Source organism: Equus caballus, chromosome 22, assembly GCF_041296265.1.
Source record: "Equus caballus isolate H_3958 breed thoroughbred chromosome 22, TB-T2T, whole genome shotgun sequence".
Lineage (NCBI taxonomy): Eukaryota > Metazoa > Chordata > Mammalia > Perissodactyla > Equidae > Equus > Equus caballus.
The window spans coordinates 34,523,169-34,541,828 of NC_091705.1; the positions used below are offsets into that span (position 1 = coordinate 34,523,169).

The window sequence follows — 18,660 nt, forward strand, 5'->3', positions numbered from 1 at the left end:
AAGCAGGCCAGCTAGTTTATTCATATTGAATCTAGACCTTAGATCTCTGGCTTAACAATCACATCAGAAACCTTTAAAGACACAATAAATCTTGCGTTAGATGAGAGATGGTTTAAATCAGTCATATAACTTCTAATATTCTGGGCTGGCAACTACAGCATGACAAATGTTCAGTCCAGTTACAAAACCACGTTTCACTTTCCTTGGCCACCAAATCTTAAACAGATCTTAAAAACGCACTGTTTCACAAAGGCCTTTACCATGTATCCACTGCTGCCAGTCAAGCAATCAGGGTTTCTTCATCCCCCAAGGACATTTCTAAAAGAGAGGAATACTTCTTTGATCTGCTTGCCTTGGTGGGTATGTAAGAACTCAGAGAATAAGTTTAAAGAAGGAAGATTAACTGAGATGCCAAGAAAAGTTTTTATTGCAAGCACAGTGAGCAGAAGGAGATGTCTTCGCACACAAAATGGCCACAAGGTCTGCCATTAACTCAATCTCTCTGACAACCCTTCATTGGTTTAAAGCATGTTAATTAGCTTCTTGCTATCAGGTGTACATCATTTCTGCCATGTGGGACATTTTCTTTGGAATATACAAGTAATATTCCATGTAGCCCGACAGGTCCTCGATGGTGACATCATCCACATAGACTCGAGCCTGCTCAGAGCAGGAGCGGGGGGAGCCAGACAGAGTTCTGGTGTGAAGCGACTGAGAGTAGTCCTCAAGCGTGGATCTTCGTTCTGGGGCCAAGGGAGGCACATTCTGCAGGCCTGAAAAGGAATAGACTTCCATCTCATGCCACCTCTTACACTGGCACTCCTTGCCTAGGCATGAACATGGCTTGCCCTGGTTTAGCTTGGATACAGACTGAAAGTCAGAGAGATCATTGGCCTGGAGACTTGCTTGGGAGACTTGGGTAGCAACAGAGGAATCTTCTTCCTTATTCTCTGACGGGAGCCTTGGAACCGAGGTTCTCAAAGGCTCAACAACTGCCCCTGTGTGGTTAGTATCGAGGGAAGCAGAGCACTCTCCTGCAGTGAACTCTTTAGGGGTTGAAATCCCCAGCCCACTGCTGCCATCAGGGGAGTCAGTCTGGCTCTTGTGCTTGAGCTGGCTGCTGGGAGCAGCAGCTATTGTACTGCAATGTATAAACTTTGGAGGATGAAGGACAGGAGACTTGGAACGCCGACGACGCTGGGTTCTCACCGCTCCTCGTGAAGACTTCCTCGTAGACCTAAGAGGAAAAAAAAATGCACAAAAAGATGTTGGGACACAGAGCTCTCCTAAACAGATTCTCTATGATAGCTGGAAATTTGCCTCCTCTCAGGTTTACGGGTCTAAGGTCATAAGTTTCCCCCAAAAGATGTGCCTGCCTCCATTTTCAAGCTGCCTAAGTTTCTGTGAATCCAAAACTTCAACACCTCCTTATTAGCAAGCTGTAGAAACAAGAGAGGTAAAGGGCAGTTTTTAATTGCATGTCTTGGACCAAACATCTGGTGCAGAACACCTGCCGTATCCCAACCCTTGGCTTGGGCACCTGTGACCAGTGGGTCTCTGGAAGCAGCCTAGACAGCTTAAATGATGCTGTAAAACCTAAAGGTTGTGCTGCGCCCTGAAGACAGCAGCTTCGTGCCACTGTGAGGCTAATACTACAAACGGCCACTCTGTCATGACTACTAAACAGAGCAGCAGACTCAGGATTCACTTCTATCACTGGCACAGCTGACAAAGAGATTTCAGACATTGGGAATTATCAGACACACTATATAATTTTTTATAAAATATTTAAGTAAATAAAAGAACTGAGCAAAGAACGAGACTCAAAACTGCCAAGCAAATTTAAAAACCGAACCAAATAGATCTTTAAGAAATAAAAAACTTTCTATCTGAAATTAAACTAAATGGTCTAAACAGCAGAATACATACAGCTAAGGAAAAGAAAAACTGAACTGGAAGATAAATCTAAATTATGTATAAGAGGGGTCAGCAAATTGCAGTCTGTGGGTCAAATATGGCCCCCCACCTGTCTTTGTACAGCCCATGGATGCTGCTCCTGTGGGCTAGCACTGGGAGCCATGGAAACCAGGCTGGGCTGTCTTCCTTCACCCTCATTCTCCCCTCCACTCCCTGCACTTGCCTTCCTGGCCAGCAGACACGTCACACCACTGCTGGGGCCCCCGCTGGCTACCATCTACATGTTGGGGCTCTGCTCTCAGCATTCACTGGGCACTGACAGGTAGTATCTCAATTGAGAGTCTGGCCTGTACTGGGCGCTCTGCAGGAGAGAAGGGCATGCTGGAACCTGGGTGCCACTGGGGTAGAGAGTAAAACTGAGCCCAGCACTGCCCCTACCTACCCATCCCTCCAGGCTAGCCATTTCATCCTGAGACTGTCTCAGCAACTGAACACAAAGTGTGTCCACCAGCCAGGATGGTGCACATCATGCAAACGGGGCAGGGCAGGAGTGTTCTTGCTTATGTAAGGACCTACATAATATCCTCAGGTCTTACCTCTTGGCTTCCAAAGTCTAAAATATAAACTATCTGGAAATTCACCAAAAAAGTATGCTAACCCCTGACCTAGAATGCAGCACAGAGACTTGGAGACTTGGAAAAATATAAAAGCTAAGAGATATGTTAAACAGAATAGGAAGTCTCAAGTCTCTGAAAGAAAGAATACAGACAATGGAGAACAAGTGACTTTTAAAAAGATAATGGCTGAGAAATTTTCTGAATTGACGAAAGAAGAGAATGCACAGATATAGGAAGCACACTGAAGGAGGATAAATAAAAGAAATCCACATCTAGACACACTGTAGCAGAGCTGCAGAAGACCAAAACAACAGGGCAACTTGAAAGCAGCCAGAGACTCCATGGACTGCTTCCAAAAGAACAACAATTAGACTGAACGGAGGCTTGGCTTTTCAACACCAACAATGAGGCCAGAGACATGAATAATCCCTTCAAGCGCTAAGAGAAAATAACTGTCAACCTAGAACCTTAATTTCAAGTATATCAAATCAGGTATAGCTTTCAAGAACAAAGACGAAATAAAGACATTTTCAGATAAATCAAAGCAAAGTACATTCACCAATAGAACACGTTATACAACTCCAGGGAGCATCATTCAAATTTATTCTATGTGGAGTTCTATAACACAGACGCCCCGTTTACTAATAAGAGACCTTTACTAAAGGAACTTCTGAAAGAAGTACTTTAGGAAGGAAGAAAGTGACACTATATGGAAGGTCTGAGATACAAGAATGGTGAGAGCAAAGAAACTTTAAATGAGATAAATCTAAACAAACATGGTCTATTTAAATAACGATAAAGTAGGCTGAATAAAACCTATTTTGTGAGATTAAAGAAGCGACAGAACTAAAGTATCTGGCAACTACACCCTGGAAGTCAGGAGGTCAGAGTAAAAAGGTTCTAAGGCGGAGGGCTAAAATATTAACTTTTGTCTTGGTAGCATACATAGTAAAATTTCAAGGCCAACCACTAAAAGAACAGAAACAAAGTATACAATTTCCAAGCCAGTAGAAGGAAAGATGGTAAGAGGAAAAAACAACTCATTTCAAAAAATTCTGTAAAAGGTGGGGAGGAAAGGAAGGGTGGGAAGAAAAGAGGAAAAAAAAAAAAAAACCCAGGAAAATAGCATAAAATAAAATAGCAGAAACAAGTCCAAATATATCAATAATCACAATAAAATACATGAATTAAACCCAGCAGTTCAAAAAAGATGATAAGAAGCCAGTTTGATGGCTTAGTGGTTGAAGTTTGGCATGCCCTGCTTCGGCGGCCCGGGTTCAGCTCCCAGTCACAGACCCACACCACTCATCTGTCAGCAGCCATGCAGTGGGGGCAGCTCGCGTAGAAGAACTAGAAGGACTTATGACTAAAACACAAAACTACGTACTGGGGCTTTGGGGAGGAAAAAAAAGGAGGAAGATTGGCAACAGATGTTAGCTCAGGGCAAATCCTTCCCAGCAAAAAAAATGATGATCAGGGGCCGGCCCCACGGCCAAGTGGTTAAAGATGTGCACTTTGACAGCCCCAGGTTTCACTGGTTTGGACCCTGGACGTGGACATGGCACCGCTCATCAGGCCATGCTGAGGTGGTGTCCCACATAGCACAACCAGAGACACTCACAACTAGAATATACAACTATGTACTGGGGGGCTTTGGGGAGAAGAAGAAAAAAAAGAAGACTGGCAACAGCTGTTAGCTCAGGTGACAGTCTTTTAAAAAAAAAAGATGCTCAGATTGAATAAAACAAAACAAAATAAGCCATAAGTATTTATGAGACACACCTAACATTTTAAAACACAGAATGGTTCAAAATAAAAGAATAGAAAAAAATACACTAGGCAAATACTAACTAAAAGACAACTGGATTAGCTATATTATTTCCAGACAAAATAGACTTTAACAAAAGCCATTATGAGGGATTAAGAATATCACTATACAATAAAAATCTCAATTCTCCAGGAAGAGAACATTCTAACCTGGGATGAACCTTGGCAGCATGACCCTAACAAAATAGCTTCAAAATACACAAAGCTAAAATATAGAACTGAAGGGGAAAACAAAAGAACGCACTCCCACATGGGAGATTTCAACATACCTCTCTCAATTATTAAAAGGTCAAACTGACAAAAAAATTATTTGAAAAAAGATTCAAATAACACATTTAAAAGCTTAGTTTAGTGGACATATATAGAACCCAAGAATGATTAGAGAAGACCCATTCTTCTCAAACACACACAGAACATTTACAAAAATTGACTATGAACCAGGCCATGCAGCCAGTCTCGGCAAATTCACAATTAAAAAGAATGGGTCTTGTCTAGTTCTTGGGTCTTGGGTTCCATATCATAACATACTCTTTTCTGGATACTCAGGAAAGAAAACCCAACAATATTTTAAGGTACTGAGATAAAAATCATCTGCATTAAGCAGCTCTTACCCATGCCAACTGTCCTTAGACGCACATGTGGTTTTAGGTTTGGTTTCATCTGCTGCTGCTCTGACTGATGCTCTGACACCTGCACCTTCTCCAACAGACAGAGATGCTATGGACCTGGAGACAAGAACAAAGTTTACTGCTACAGAAAACTGTGCAGCAGAATTCACTGCTCTTGCCAACCCAAATACAACTCGTATTAATACCTTTATTTTCTTTCTAGTTTGAGTTTCTCAAAAGTTGCTCAGTTTTTATGCAAACTTTCCTCTGAAACCAAATTTAGAGGATCCCGAAAAGCCCACAGTTGCAAAATCATAAGCCAAAGAATGATTCTTAAGTGTAATCAGCAGCAGGATATAAATAGACTTTTAGGCTGTTTATCTGGGGCAGATCAGGCCTTACGTCCAGGCAGAATGCTAATAACACTGACCACTTATTTTATGTTGGCAAATCAGAGCTGTGGAAACTAAGTTAGGAGCAAGCTTTAGGACACTCGATCTAACTTGAAAATGAATACATTTTCAAAAATTATACAACTTTTAGAAAAATATTCTAATTTTTACAACCAATAAACTTGAAATATTACTCAGAGTTAAATCTTTGCAGTTTACAATTACACAAGTAATATGGGTTCCTATGGCGTAAAGAAGATGAAAAATTTAAAAGAGAAAAAAAGATCACCTATAATCTCACAACTCAGAAATTATCAACATTAACATTTTGGTAGAAATCCTTTCAGACCTTTTCAATACACACACACTGGGCTCCTACCATACATGCTGTGATATTGATAAAAATCCTTTAGAGACAATCTGCTAAAGTAAAAAGACATTCACTGAAATATAATTTAAAATAAAAAGTAACTGGAAATAACCTAAATGTCCAATAATAGAAAATACTGTTATCATATAAATTATGGCATATCTATACAATGGAATATTAGGAAGTTATTAAAAATTAAGTGTACAAAGAACTTTTAATGACATGAGAGAATGTTTATAATATTAAGGGGAAACAGCATGAATAAACACCTCTACCTACATTAGGATCTCAACTATGTAAAAAAGTATACGGCATTATATACAGATGGTCTAGATGTTAACAGTGGTTATAGTACATTGTGATGTTTACTTTCTTTTTTATGCTTTTTTGTTTTTGTGAGTTTTTCAATAATAAGCATATATTATTTTATATTCAGATAAAAAGGATTATACTGTTTTATAATAAACGTAAAGAGATTTGTCCTGATAAGGATCAAAACCTGTTGATAGCAATCAAAACCTGTTGAACAGGATCATGCTAAATTCCTGGCAAGGCTTGGTTAGTTTATGAGTCAGTACCTCAGATGTCCCTTTCGCAAATCAGCGACAATATGAAACGACTAGAAATGTATGCTACGCTATACAAGTCTCACTCTGCTTAGTCATGGTAATGACTCACCCCTGCTACCCTTATGTATTTGGTTTTCTCAAATGTTTTCCACTGTTCCTTCTCTTTCTATAATTTTACTCAAAGCACATCACATGCTACAAATATATATTATGCGACCATGTATTGTACAGATATTTTGAGAGGTTTTTTAATGTTCTAAGTAATTTTTAGGGGCACCAAAATAACTTACTTTTATGTTCCAACTTCTTAAAACACCAGGAAAGGCGTCTGTGTATTAAGTTACTTATATGAATTTATATACTAAGGGATTCACGTGTGTATATACATTCCTAGCATTTTCCTGATTTAAAAAAAAAAATTATTTCTACACCAGAAATCACAAAGGAATACACCATAACCACAATCTGGAAGTGTTTCTCTGCTGTGTTTCCATTTCCCAAAATGGCTCATAAAATACTGATCAATTTTAATGGCAAGATGACCACGATATTGGAAAAACCACTGGAGGAGAAACATACTTATTTGAAGTATGATAGACGTAAATGTGAGCACCTGTAACAGCTACTCTATAGTTAGTATAAATCAGTCTATTAGTACAAACCTTCTCATTCGGCATGTCAAAACAGTATCAGTAATAATCAGACAGCTGGAACAACCACCAACATCTATTTTATTTTTACCATGTGCCAGGTACTGCATGCATTTCTTCACGTTGTCCTCAAGGTACCATATAGGGAGATAGTTAAGAGTACAGGTTCTGGAGACAAATTGCAGTCACATCCTGGCTCCACCACTTCTTACCAAAGTGACCTTTAGCAAGTAACTTAATTCATCTGTGGCTCATCTGTAAACCGGAGTAACAGTAGTATCTACTAAGTTGGTGGTGAGGATTAAATATGTACGGAGTTTTTAAGCCAGTGTCTAGGAAATAGTGAGTGAGTAACATATTTTAGTCATTATTATTATTACTTGTTGTGGAGTGTCCTACTCTGAGCTTCCAGTGTTTGGTTTCCATTTATGAAAATAAATCTTTTTACATCCATTAAAAATGGGAGGTTTCTTCTGGCCTGGCGCAAAGAATGGGGATGAGAGGAGTCTTGCACAAAACATTGTGCAAAGAGTGAAATATTAACATTCAGACAGCAGCTGGTCTGCAGGTGCTCTAATTAGTTTGGCCAAAGGGTCCAAGATTATTGATCTCTGTGACAGAACCCTAATGAATAGAGGTTTCCATAGTGATAGGCTCAGCAATCAAAGCCCATGAAATTGACAATGTCTGCACAGACTTCTACTGAGCCAATTCACTTTTAGTGAAAAATACTGTGATTCCCTAGAGATGTGTAAGGAAATCTCCAATACGACACTGCTTAATAATGTTTGATTAAAAAGAGAGTGGGGGAAGCCTTCTCGGAGTTAAGGAAAACCAAAACACGCAATCTTGGAGTACAAATAAGGTGCTACTTTCCAAAATTTAACAGATGAGTTTCTTTTATAAGTAAAACAACACTGTGCAAAATTTGGTAGAACGTCACACTATTGACATTTATATCTTCTACCAATAATGAGGAATTTTAGAAGAGAAAGAGCTCTTCAGAGAAAAAGGGTATTTAAATCTAGTAACCAATTCCCAAATAGTATATTACATATTTAATTACCCTGATGCATCCACTCTTAATTTCTTGAAAGCAGTCTGTAGACTCTCCTCCTCTCCATCCTTGGCTTCCGATTTCATTGTGAAAGGTTTTACACTACTATGGATGTTCCCGTTAATACTAAAAAGAAAATAAAAATAAAATGAGCAAAGTGAAAACAAGTGGGTTCAAAAGTATACCTCTTATTAAAATCATTATTCCTGACACTATTACTGCTTGTTGAGGGACAAACACAACTCTATTTCTAAAAGGAAGTTCAGTGTAGATGATTAGGAAACCGCAAGTTTTATTTCTTAAGAGGAGATGAATGAAATGATATAGAAACTGTCTATTTATTATGATAGAATTTCAACTGTCCAAATCCTTGATGCCAATATCCTATTACACAGTTTTACAAACAAGATCACCAGAAATGTGTGTTTAAGTACACTTTTTAACAAGGGGAAAAATCTCTCCATTTGTAGAGGTCTAGAAACCTACAGACAAAATGACATTTGCACCAGAAATAAAAGGGAAAAGCTCAACCTATAGGACTCTGACTCTTTAAAATGCTACTGACTATTTGTCTAGTCAAACCCCCAAAATTCCAGTTAACTTCCAAACACATGATAGCATTTCTCTAGAGCAATCCTGACCCAGATATCAATTTCATATTCATATTCATACTCAGCTATCAAGATGTTCCCATTGTTAAAGGAGGATTACAAACGTTTCAATGATTACTGATTATTCTACACTTTATAAGGTTGATACCTTTGTCTATTTTTTAATAGCTTTGAATACTTTAATTATTAAACAAGAAAGACAGAAAATACATGAACTTACTTTCAACTCAAAAAGATAAACAGAACAAACTCAGTCAAAGATGTAGGAGGTAAGAAAAAAATAGAAAGTATTGTTCTGTAAATGCGACTTTAAAAGCTCTCTGCTTAATCAACTAGTTTGATTAACTAAAGTTCTCCCTTTCTTCCACCCTGATTTTTATATTTAAACAAAGAAAAGGGGAAAGGGGACCAACCAAAGCAACAAGAGACACAAGGGAGAAGTCTGTTAGTAAATTCTTTGAATCTAGTTTCCCAATTATTTTTTCACTCAGGGTAAAAAATTAGTTAATACTAAATCCTGAACAAAAAATTAACAAATCAGTATCTATGAACATATCACAAGGAATCAGAAAGACAAGAGTTAGACAAAAAATAGAAGATGGAGAATTTCTGAAGCAAAAATTCCCCTCACCTCTTCTTTATTTCTAACCTGCTACCCCCACCCCTATACCCCCGCCCCCATACTCCCGCCCCCTTTGGCCACTCCGCGAGGGAGCAGTGCCTCTCTGTGGACCCTTGAATCCTCTGATTCCGCATCTGCTCCCGTCTCAGGGGTGGGTTTGAGGTTATTGTGAGGCCTCTAAAATTCCAAAGGTCAAGGTGTCATAATATGTTTGACATAATGTAACACTGTGGTACCGGAGGCAGAAAAAAGCATCAAGGAATCAAGACTATTCATCTCATTTATTTATTTTGTGTAGAAGAAGGGATTTTAGGCAGATCTCTCCGGGGAACACTGAAAATAGTCTCAAAAGAATTTAGCTAGCTTTCGCCTCAACCTCCTAAGAAAAAAAATTTAAACACACATCCCACATATATTGTGCTGGTTTATTTCACCAGAACAGAATCTGAGGAAACATTATTAATTCCACACTTCGATGGTCTCTAATTCTTCTGGATTTAGAGGAGGATCCTGCCCCAGCTACACAGTAACGTCCTATACATCTGGGGAGGGGGTGAGCAGTCATCACATATTCAAATATTTCTGAAGCTTCACAGCATCTAAAGGGGTGCTGTCATAGTTATAAACCAATTCTTCCTGTTGGCAGAACTAAATCAAAGTTTGACTTATAGTTCTCCTCAATTACCTATGACCAGTCAAACGCTCAGACTATTGGCCTTTAGAGTGAAATCATCTGAGCCAGTCTCCCCAACTCTGCAGACCCCACATAAATCCTCTGTGGGCCTCTATGGGAATGAGTACACATCACATCTAAATGTACACTGCTGAGTTCTATAGACAGAAATTCATTCCTTCTCCAAATATTACCACACGCTGTAACACTACACTGGAAGCTGGGGATCTAGGGGTGAACCTGACACATACCAGGACTGTGAACCCCATTCCTGTAAGGACTAGAACCTCATTCCTGCCCTAACATTGTGCTAAGAAGCTTTGCACCCACTTAACTTTTAATTACATAGTGCTAACTTGATAGCACCGCTGGTGATCTCTAGCTGTTAATACAAACTTAGTTAACATTCTTGTTGACACGCTAAAATTTCAATCTATCATTTAAAAACCAAAACAGACCAAAATAAAAACTGGCTAAAGACTAAAACTTTAGGAATGAAGTTCCATCTATTTTCAGACTTCCAGCATTTTGACCACTCATCCTTTCCCTTAGTTATATTAACCCAGAGCAAAGGTGAGTGCTAGGCAGGACCTTAAGAGCAAAATCAGAGCATGCCTGTCATTACAAAAGGCTATGTTTCTCTGTGTTCACAGCTTCCGATTCACTCAAATCAGGAGCTGTACTAGTAACCCTGGGAAACTGGGTTTGCTCTTCCTCATTAAATTTCTGGAAGACATTCTTCCCATTTTCACTGCCCTGACTTCTTCAAGTTGAACAATCCTCCAAAAGATCAAACTTTTAAAGGCTTATTAAAAGTTATTTTGTATTGTTTTAAGTCAAAATCACGCCGAGCAATTTAACTTTGCTTCGGCTTTTCCCCAACCTTTCAAAAACGTCACGTAAAATTCTTCTAAGTTCCTCCATCAAAAGGGCAAATTCCTGGTTCACTGACTTTCAACGAATAGCATGTGTCACAATCTTATTTATATCTTGCAGTTTTAACCAAGACCTCTTTGAACCCCAAGCCTAGGGCCAAATTTCCAGCACCTGGACAAGACCTGCGAACGATCACTAAAGGATCCGCGGGTACACGTGTCATCACAATGTTAAAGATTTAGAAACTTTCCCAGCCCACCAGGAAGTGTGGAGCCCGGGAAAGAAAACCCTGTCCAGCAACTCTCGAAGACGCAAACAAGACTGGATCGAAACAATCGGCCCCCGGGACAACACACGGTCACACCTCTCTCTACACACCCACTATTCAACCCCTACGCTCTCGGTGCTAGAGCCGGAGCACGAAGTTAATCCTTTTCACCCAGAATCTGGATCGGCAGCGCTTAAACAAGATCGGGGGAAAAGTCAGAACCTGGAAGGGCTCGGAGAGGGGGGGCTCTGCCTGCCGGGGGTCTCCAGCTGGAAAACTGCCCCTTCTGGATACTCCCCGGGGGCAGAACGAGAGGCCTGAGTTGGCACCAGGGATGCAGGAGGAGGCGGGAGCGGAGCCGAAGGGGTACCACGAGACTGGGGCTCAGAAACGAGCGGGAAAGGGCGGGAAGGGGCAAAGTGCGGCCGAGGAGGGAGAAAAGGGGAAGCGACGGTGGGGCAGGAGAGGGCGGAGGCGCGGCGCGGGGGCCGCGAGCGGAGAGGAAGGCGGGAAGGGGCGAGAGCGCGGGGCTCGGGCAGGGCCAGGCCGCAGCGGCCGAGGGGGCGCCGAGAGGCGCAGGCCCGGCCCGGCCCAGGCAGCCAACGCCGGGGGACGAGGCGACGAGAGGCAGGCAGGCCCCGAGGAAGCCGCCGGCGGCCAGGCCGGGCCCAGAAGCCGAGACGCGGCGCCGCGGCCCCTCGCCGTCACGTTAGGGCACCCACCTCCTCGCAGCTGGGGCGCTCCGGCGATCCAGTACCGTCAGTTCAGATCGTCGGTCCCCGATCGCGGCGCCTGACTGACCCGGATCCAAACCCGCGGAGGGGGCGGCCCGCGCCTCCGGAGGCGCACTGCGCCTGCGTCACTCGGGCGCGTGCCCCGCCCCCTGCTCATGCTCCTCCCACTCCAGTGACTCGGCTGCGCGGCAGGCGGTGGCTGCGCAGGCGCAGAGCTGTGGCCGCGCCTCCTCAACGCCCCGCACCCGCCCCTCTCGGAAGCACGTGCGCCTTACGTCATTTCCTGTTATTCTCTTCGTTCCCTCCTCCGTCCGCTTTGGGTTAGCGCTGGACCGACTCTTTTGGGGCGTGCCTGCTTCCTCCTCTCAGTCAGGTGAGTGAGTAGGCGGTGTTCTTCGCAGTCCTCCGGCGAGCCGCGTCTGCTTCCCGGGGTCTCCCTGGTCTGGGTACTCTACGTGGAGTCACCCAACCGACGGAATTCCGCAGGGTGAGGCCAGGGTGGGGGAATTTTCACGGCCACGGACCCCCGTCTGAGCGCTTGGCCCGAGTCTCCTTGATGCTAGAATCTGGACCGCCTGCGACAGCCTCGGGGCTCGGACCCGGGGAATCCTTCAGGGTCTGCTGAGAAGCGAGGAGAGATCGGACCCGGCCAGGGCCGTGAAAGTCAGGCCAGAACTGGAATTGAAATGCCTTCTCTTTACTGCCCCTGTCGTTTGACTTGCGGCAACTGGTTTTCCCTCTCCGGGCCTCAGTTTCTCCATCTGTGAAGTGAGGACGTTGGACTGTATCATCGAATCTCGTTTTTTTCCCAGCATGGACTCCTTTGAGAATCTGATGAAATCTATAGACCATTCGACAGAGAAATGCACAGACGCGCTAAATTTTGCAGAAAGCTTTAGGTAGGTCACCTAAGTAGGTGATCTTTAGGGCTCTTCCATTTGTTTGACTCTGATGGCTGCTCAGACGGCAGGCAGAGAAGGGGTGAGCTGTGCACCAGCTGCCACCCCCTCCGTCACCAGGAGTGCTTCAGATCTTCTGTGCCTCTCCTCACTCACCACGCCCCAGCCCCACGTCGGTGTGCTTAGAGTTTTTTTGGCAAAGATGGTTTTCTTCAATAGAATTGGCTCTAATTTGTTCTGGCCCAACCCTGGAGTGAGGGTTGTTACCTGAACCCAAACTGGACCCTTCCACCCACACTCCCCAACACCTTAGGTATAGTCGCCTACCTAGATAGGCTGCTGAAAGTAGTTTAGCATATCCAACTTAACTACAGCCAGCCCTTGGAATGCTGGACCCGTGTCCGGGAATGGAATCTTACAGGTCATTGCGTAAGGTTGTGAAACATAAAGATGAAGTGGGCCCTGGGTAAAACATTTAAATTCTCCTTGTTCATACCAGAGGCTGAGCAACTGACGGGATGAAAAAACACTGTTAAAGTTCCAACATAAAACCTAATGATGCTAATAAAATGGCTCCCTTCTGCCGTGCAGCAGCTGTGTGCATGTTCATTCCTTTGACACCCTGTGATTTTACACGTTTTAAAGATGAAGATGACTGGGACTCAAAGGTGTTAGAAACTTGTCCTAGCTCTCCTTGGCCTCTGTCACACAGTGCTGGTAAGTGACTTAGTCAGTGTCAAAAGCCTGTCTGTCCACTGCTGCCCAGCTCTCAACATCTCTTAGAAAATGATAAGAAAGAGGGAAATGTGATGTGTTTTTTCCTCAGAAGTTGCCAAGTGGATTGCATCCAGCCTAAATATGTGGTTTTAAGCTGTCATTTGAAAATACAGCTTCAGATAGAATTCGCACATCCTTGAAGGCAAGGACTGTATCCAGACAGACGAGTAATAAATTCGCAAAGCCTAATGGTTCCTGAGGGTTAGTGGGTGCTACATGCAATTGTGGTGGATTTTACAGTTTACCTTATTTCCACCCATTATGGCATTAAATACTAAAAACTAAAAAGTTTTAAAGTGCTTCATTTTATGTAGGCATAGTTCCGTCATAAAGTTAGATGCTTTCTGAGAATGTGGCTCATTACTCAGGGCGTACCCGGAAGGCGAGACCTCTTGGGAGCACTGAAAGCTAATTCAGCCCTTGATATGGCCTGGACTCTCAAGTTGTTATATATAGGCCTGGCTTACTCTGTGCTATCTTATGACTTAAGATGAGATAGAGAAACTACAAAACTCATGATCTGCGAGAACAAGAAGCCAGACCTGCCTGCTGCACCAGCAACATAGGATCTCTCCAGTCACAGAAAAAATCCCTGAACTTATTTTACATTCATGAAATTGACTTGGTGTTAGTTTAATGCACGTAGTAATGGCATTTAATCAGAAAGCTATGGTAGCTGTAAAATTCTTTAAAACAGCACATCCTTCTTGTTACATGTACCTTATAAGCGACTGAGTAGGGGACACTTAAGTCCACCAAATTATACTGCAGAAACAACCAATTGATATAGGAAGATAACTTTTGATTTTAAAAAATAACTTCGGAGAAGGCAAGTTCAAAGCCTTAAAAAGATTTATTTTGGGGCCGACCCCATGGCCGAGTGGTTAGAGTTCCATGCACTCTGCTTCAGTACCCAGGGGTTTGTGGGTTCATATCTGGGTGTGGACCTACTCCACTCATCAGCCGTGCTGTGGAGGCATCCCACGTACAAAGAGGAGGAAGATTGGCACAGATGTTAGCTCAGGGCGAATCTTCCTCACAAAAAAACCGATTTATTTTACCAACAGTATGGCTACCATCCTACCAGTTGGTAATCTGGAAGAGTAGTCTTATATTTTAAGTTAACTTATTCCTTGCCTTGATATAATTTTAAGAATGACTTTGGAGTAGAAGATGGTGATTATAATGACCATTTGTGTCTTGATTTACAAGGATTGTCTCATTTAATTTTCATAACCCACTTGTAATTTTGTTATGTCCATTTTACAGCTGCAAAAACTAAGGCTCAGCACAGTTAGATAACTTGTCCAAGGTTACAGAGCTTGTAAGTGGCAGAACTGGGATTCAGATCGAGGCCGTCTGACTCTACACCCGCCTCCCTGATCACTGAGTTACACTGCTTTTCTTAGCCTCAACTCCACTACCCCTCACACACCCTAACTAGACCAGAGGTGCCTGCTTCCACCTGGGAAATACCACTGTGCTTGAGGAGATTGGCTGCCCAGGGTCTGGGACTGTGCTCCAGCTACGCTTGCCTTGCCTGTCCTTGAACTCATCAGGCATGTTTCCCTCTCCGGTCTTTTGTGTTTGATATTTCCTCTGCTAGGAACCTTGTTTACCCAGAACTCATCTCTTCCTTCAAGTCTCTGCTCATATCAGTTCCCCAGAGGGGCCTTCCCTGCCCACCCCAGCAGCAGCTTTCCCTCTGTATCCCTTTGCCCGGCTTTATTTTTTGTTATCACTACCTGACAGTGGATATTCCCTAGACTAGAAGCTACCTGAGGACAGAGACTTTGTGTCTTTTGTTTATCGCTCCTTTTCTCATTCAGTCTGAGATGCACTTTTCCCACAATTTAGTGCTCTGAAAATCTCGATGCGTCTTGGAATCAAAAGTGTGTCCTAGTTTAATTGCTAGCATTTGTTTGTTTCTTAATTCTACCTACAATTAATGGTGAATCTTTAAAATGATGGCATCTAAGAGTTGAAGAAAATACAGTATATCCTTAGGGCCTAAACTCTCATCTGGCACAGAGTTGGCGTTCAGTAACTATTTGTCAAATGAAAGCATTGAATGTTCACTGTGTGCTAGAAACGTTTACGTATGTTTAATCCCCACAGTTATCCTGTTAGGAGAAACTTTCTGTTACCAAAGCAGTGTGGTAGCAGGACTGAAACGTATGTTGATCATTGTGGAAGACGGGAGCAGAGAGAGCTGCATCCCAGGCTGCTCTCTTGGGACCTCGGTGTGTCAGGGTGCCTTTCCTGTCCTCAGTTCCTGCTCGTTCTTTCCACAGACCTTAGCGAGTATCTGCCAGTTGCCCAGTGCTTTGTGTAAGCAGAGGCGCAGGACACCATGTGGACACTCAGAAGGGTTGCCTAGCCCAGTCTGGAGGTGCAGGGGGTGTCTCCGAGAAGGCTTTCTGGAGTAGGTTCTGGCTAAACTGGGGTTCGAAAGTCAGGCATTGCCCTGGGCAGTGGGCAGGGGTGGGATGAGGCTGCAGAGAGGGCCAAGCCAAGTCAAGGAGAGAGTGGTGTTAAGGAGCTTGGATTGTGTCCTTAAGCAAAATAGTGATGTGCCAGTGGGCAGTTCATATCACTCTGGCAGCCTCTTAGAAAGTAGATGGGGCGGGAGCGGAGTGTAAGAGAGGCCAGTTAGAAGACATTGAAAGTAATCTAAATGAAGGCCAGAAGCGGAACAGTGGCTGAAGGGTGGTGAGGAGGCTGTGGAGTCTGAAGAGGTTGGCGGGACTTGAGGGGCATGCTGGTCAGACGTGTCCTCCCCAGCGAATGAGTGGCCTGTAGGTGGCACCATTCACTAAGGAGGGAAATCCAGAAAGCCAGCAGCTGTGGGGACTGGGGACAGAGTTTAGTTTGGGACATAAGGAGTTTGAAGTGCAGGTGAAAGCAGGAGTCAGGTCATGACAGGTCTTACAGGTCATGTGAAGGGGGTTATTCTGAGAACCGTGGGGGCTATGGAAGAAAAGAGAAATGACCATTTGAGAAAGATTGCTCTGGTTCCAGCCTAGAGGGCCCAGTGATCCAGGCCTGAGATGGCAGGAGTCTGAAGAGCAGGTGGCCATAGGAACGGAGAGCAAGTTAACAGCTTGGAAGTGGTGCAGATCAGGCTTTGGTGAGAGAACAGGAGGGGCAGTGAGAGAAAGTAGACAGTGACAATTTGCTTTCTGGTTTGAGCAACTGAATGACTATTGTTGCATATTTCCGATATAACTGTTGAATCCTGTTGGCAGGGAACTGATGAGGAACAACATTTGAACGAAAGATAATAATAAAAGCTAGTACTTTTAAAGCTCTTAGTATGTGTCAGAAAACTCATTCAACAGTCCTGATAACAGTCCTATGAGATGACCGTTATCATCTTCATTTTCCAGATGGGGAAACGGAAATGAAGAGAAGTAAAGTAACTTGCCTGAGGTCATACCGCTAGGAAGGAGTGGAGCTGGAATTTGAACCAAGGCAGTCTGGCTAGAGTCTGTGGTCCCACTGCCTCCCTCTGATGAGATGCCTCTTGCGTGGAGGTGTCCAGGGGGCAGGAAGATACATGGGTCTGAAGCTGAGAGACTCGGACTGGAAATAAATTGTGCACTCAACATGCAGATGGCCATCGAAGCCACTGGAGGGGGCCAGGGCCCCCAAGGAGAGGGTGGGAAACAATGGGAGGGAAGAGACGGAGAAGCCTGGAAGGCAGGCACAGGCATTCCAGTTGTGGGGAACATCTTCCCTTCTGCAGTTAATAAATTGGCATCTGGTTTATGCATCATCAGTCAGCATTTATGGATCCGCCCTCCCTGAGTTTGATCAGCTCTGGGTACCCTGACAAGGTCGAGTTTTTGGACCGCAGTCCTGGTGGTGGTAACACTTCCCACTCTCTCCTGCCATGAGATTCCGCTTGGTGGCCCCCTGGCCTCCCTGGACATCTGATTTTTGCCCCTCACCACAGCTGAAGAGCTTCTAGCTCCTGTCTGCCACCTGCCAGCCTTGTCAGCCCAGGGCCCCTCCCCATCTCCAGAGCTCCAGAAACACGTCACTTGGAACTTCTTCAGGTGCGTCCTTAAGTTATTTTGAGCCTTTTACCCATACACATTCGTGTCTCCTGCTGATTCTAAGCTACTGGAGGGCAAGAATCATCTGTTACGTTTTTCCCCCAACTTTCCCCGCCTCTTCCCCTCAGTCCGTTTCCCCTTCTGTAGGTTAAATGCCGCTGCACTCTGTGCTCCCACAGCACTTCACACTTCCTCCGTCCTAGCAGGGCCGCATCTCGTGTCCCTGGTACCTAGCGCAGCGTCTGCTGCCGAATGTATTGAATGAGCGAGTGTGTCAGTGAGTCCGTCAGTCAGTCAATTAATCCTCTCACTCAGCGAATAATTACAGTTGCCCACTGGCTTTTTAGAACCATACTGGGGCTTTTGACTCCTTTGACAGTTGCCTGTAGCAGCAGGGCCTTTCACAGCAGTCATTTGTTTGGGGGGAAATAGGCAGGAGTTGGGAAGTGGAGATTAACTGCTCTTGCCCATCATTCTCTTTTTAGCCCCAAAGCTGTTATGGTCTGTTATTGGATAGTTGCTCTCCTGAAATGTTGGGTAACAGAGTGGGGAGTGGATGAGGACTGTGGGAAGCCTTGGTAAGGGGCCTGGCCATATCCCTCTGCGCTGGATCAGTCAGTCCTGGCACTCAAGCCTCAGAGCTCTAAGGAAAGGGGGGCTTTTCCTGGTGGCTTCCAATCGCCAGCAGGGGGAGCCCTGGGACCGCCAATTCTCTTCCTTTAATAATTGTAGAAAAGCTCTTTACAGAGAGGGTTTTTGAAACTGATGAAGACCCAGGCTTAGTGAATCCCCTGCCTTCTATCTCAGAGTTCATTCGGCTTTGCAGTTTGAACTGGATGATGACATCAGGAAGATGTTAAGGCCAAAAACCAGAATCAAGCAGTAAAGCTACAGGAGAGAAGAGTCTGTCAGAGGTGAGGACTGGAGGCAAGCGTTGAGCGGAGCTTCTGGGTGCTGGTAATATTCTGTTTCTTGATCTGGTGTTGGTTATAGGAGTGTGTTCAGTTTGTGAAAATTCATCAAGCTATGACATGCAGTAAGGTACGTTTTTCTGTATATGTATTAAACTTCAATAAAACATCTTAAAAACTTAAGAAAACAGACAAATCTCTGTCTGAATGCCACAAGATAT

At 43.8% G+C, this 18,660-nt stretch overlaps 1 protein-coding gene and 1 long non-coding RNA gene across 3 annotated transcripts; one reads left to right on the plus strand and one right to left on the minus strand.

The window, feature by feature from the left end:
* OSER1 (oxidative stress responsive serine rich 1) lies at positions 1 to 11,942 on the minus strand. Of its 2 annotated transcripts, none has more exons than XM_023626608.2 (4): positions 11,780 to 11,942; positions 8,017 to 8,133; positions 4,973 to 5,086; positions 1 to 1,237 (listed from the first exon to the last, which is right to left on the minus strand). In XM_023626608.2, the coding sequence occupies exons 2-4, from the start codon at positions 8,091 to 8,093 to the stop codon at positions 550 to 552; spliced, it is 879 nt and encodes a 292-aa protein (XP_023482376.1). In that variant the 5' UTR covers positions 8,094 to 8,133; positions 11,780 to 11,942; the 3' UTR covers positions 1 to 549. The 2 variants fall into 2 exon arrangements, with proteins under 2 accessions (XP_023482376.1, XP_005604696.2); XM_005604639.4 differs by lacking the exon at positions 11,780 to 11,942 and adding an exon at positions 9,250 to 9,377.
* Positions 11,943 to 12,033: 91 nt separating this feature from the next.
* On the plus strand, positions 12,034 to 17,248 carry LOC138920221 (uncharacterized). The gene is made up of 2 exons (XR_011431041.1): positions 12,034 to 12,164; positions 16,857 to 17,248. It is a non-coding gene; the product is annotated as an uncharacterized lncRNA (long non-coding RNA).
* Positions 17,249 to 18,660: the final 1,412 nt, after the last annotated feature.

What these genes read in the sequence shown, in the direction of transcription:
- OSER1 (XM_005604639.4), bottom strand. Translation starts at nt 9,374, where the DNA reads ATGCGGAATCAGAGGATTCAAGGGTCCACAGAGAGGCACTGCTCCCTC. An exon ending in TTAAGAGTGGATGCATCAGG is followed by an intron (nt 5,087 to 8,016) that starts GTAATTAAATAT and finishes TCTTGTCTCCAG; the next exon opens with GTCCATAGCATCTCTGTCTG. An exon ending in TCTAAGGACAGTTGGCATGG is followed by an intron (nt 1,238 to 4,972) that starts GTAAGAGCTGCT and finishes TTTTCCTCTTAG; the next exon opens with GTCTACGAGGAAGTCTTCAC.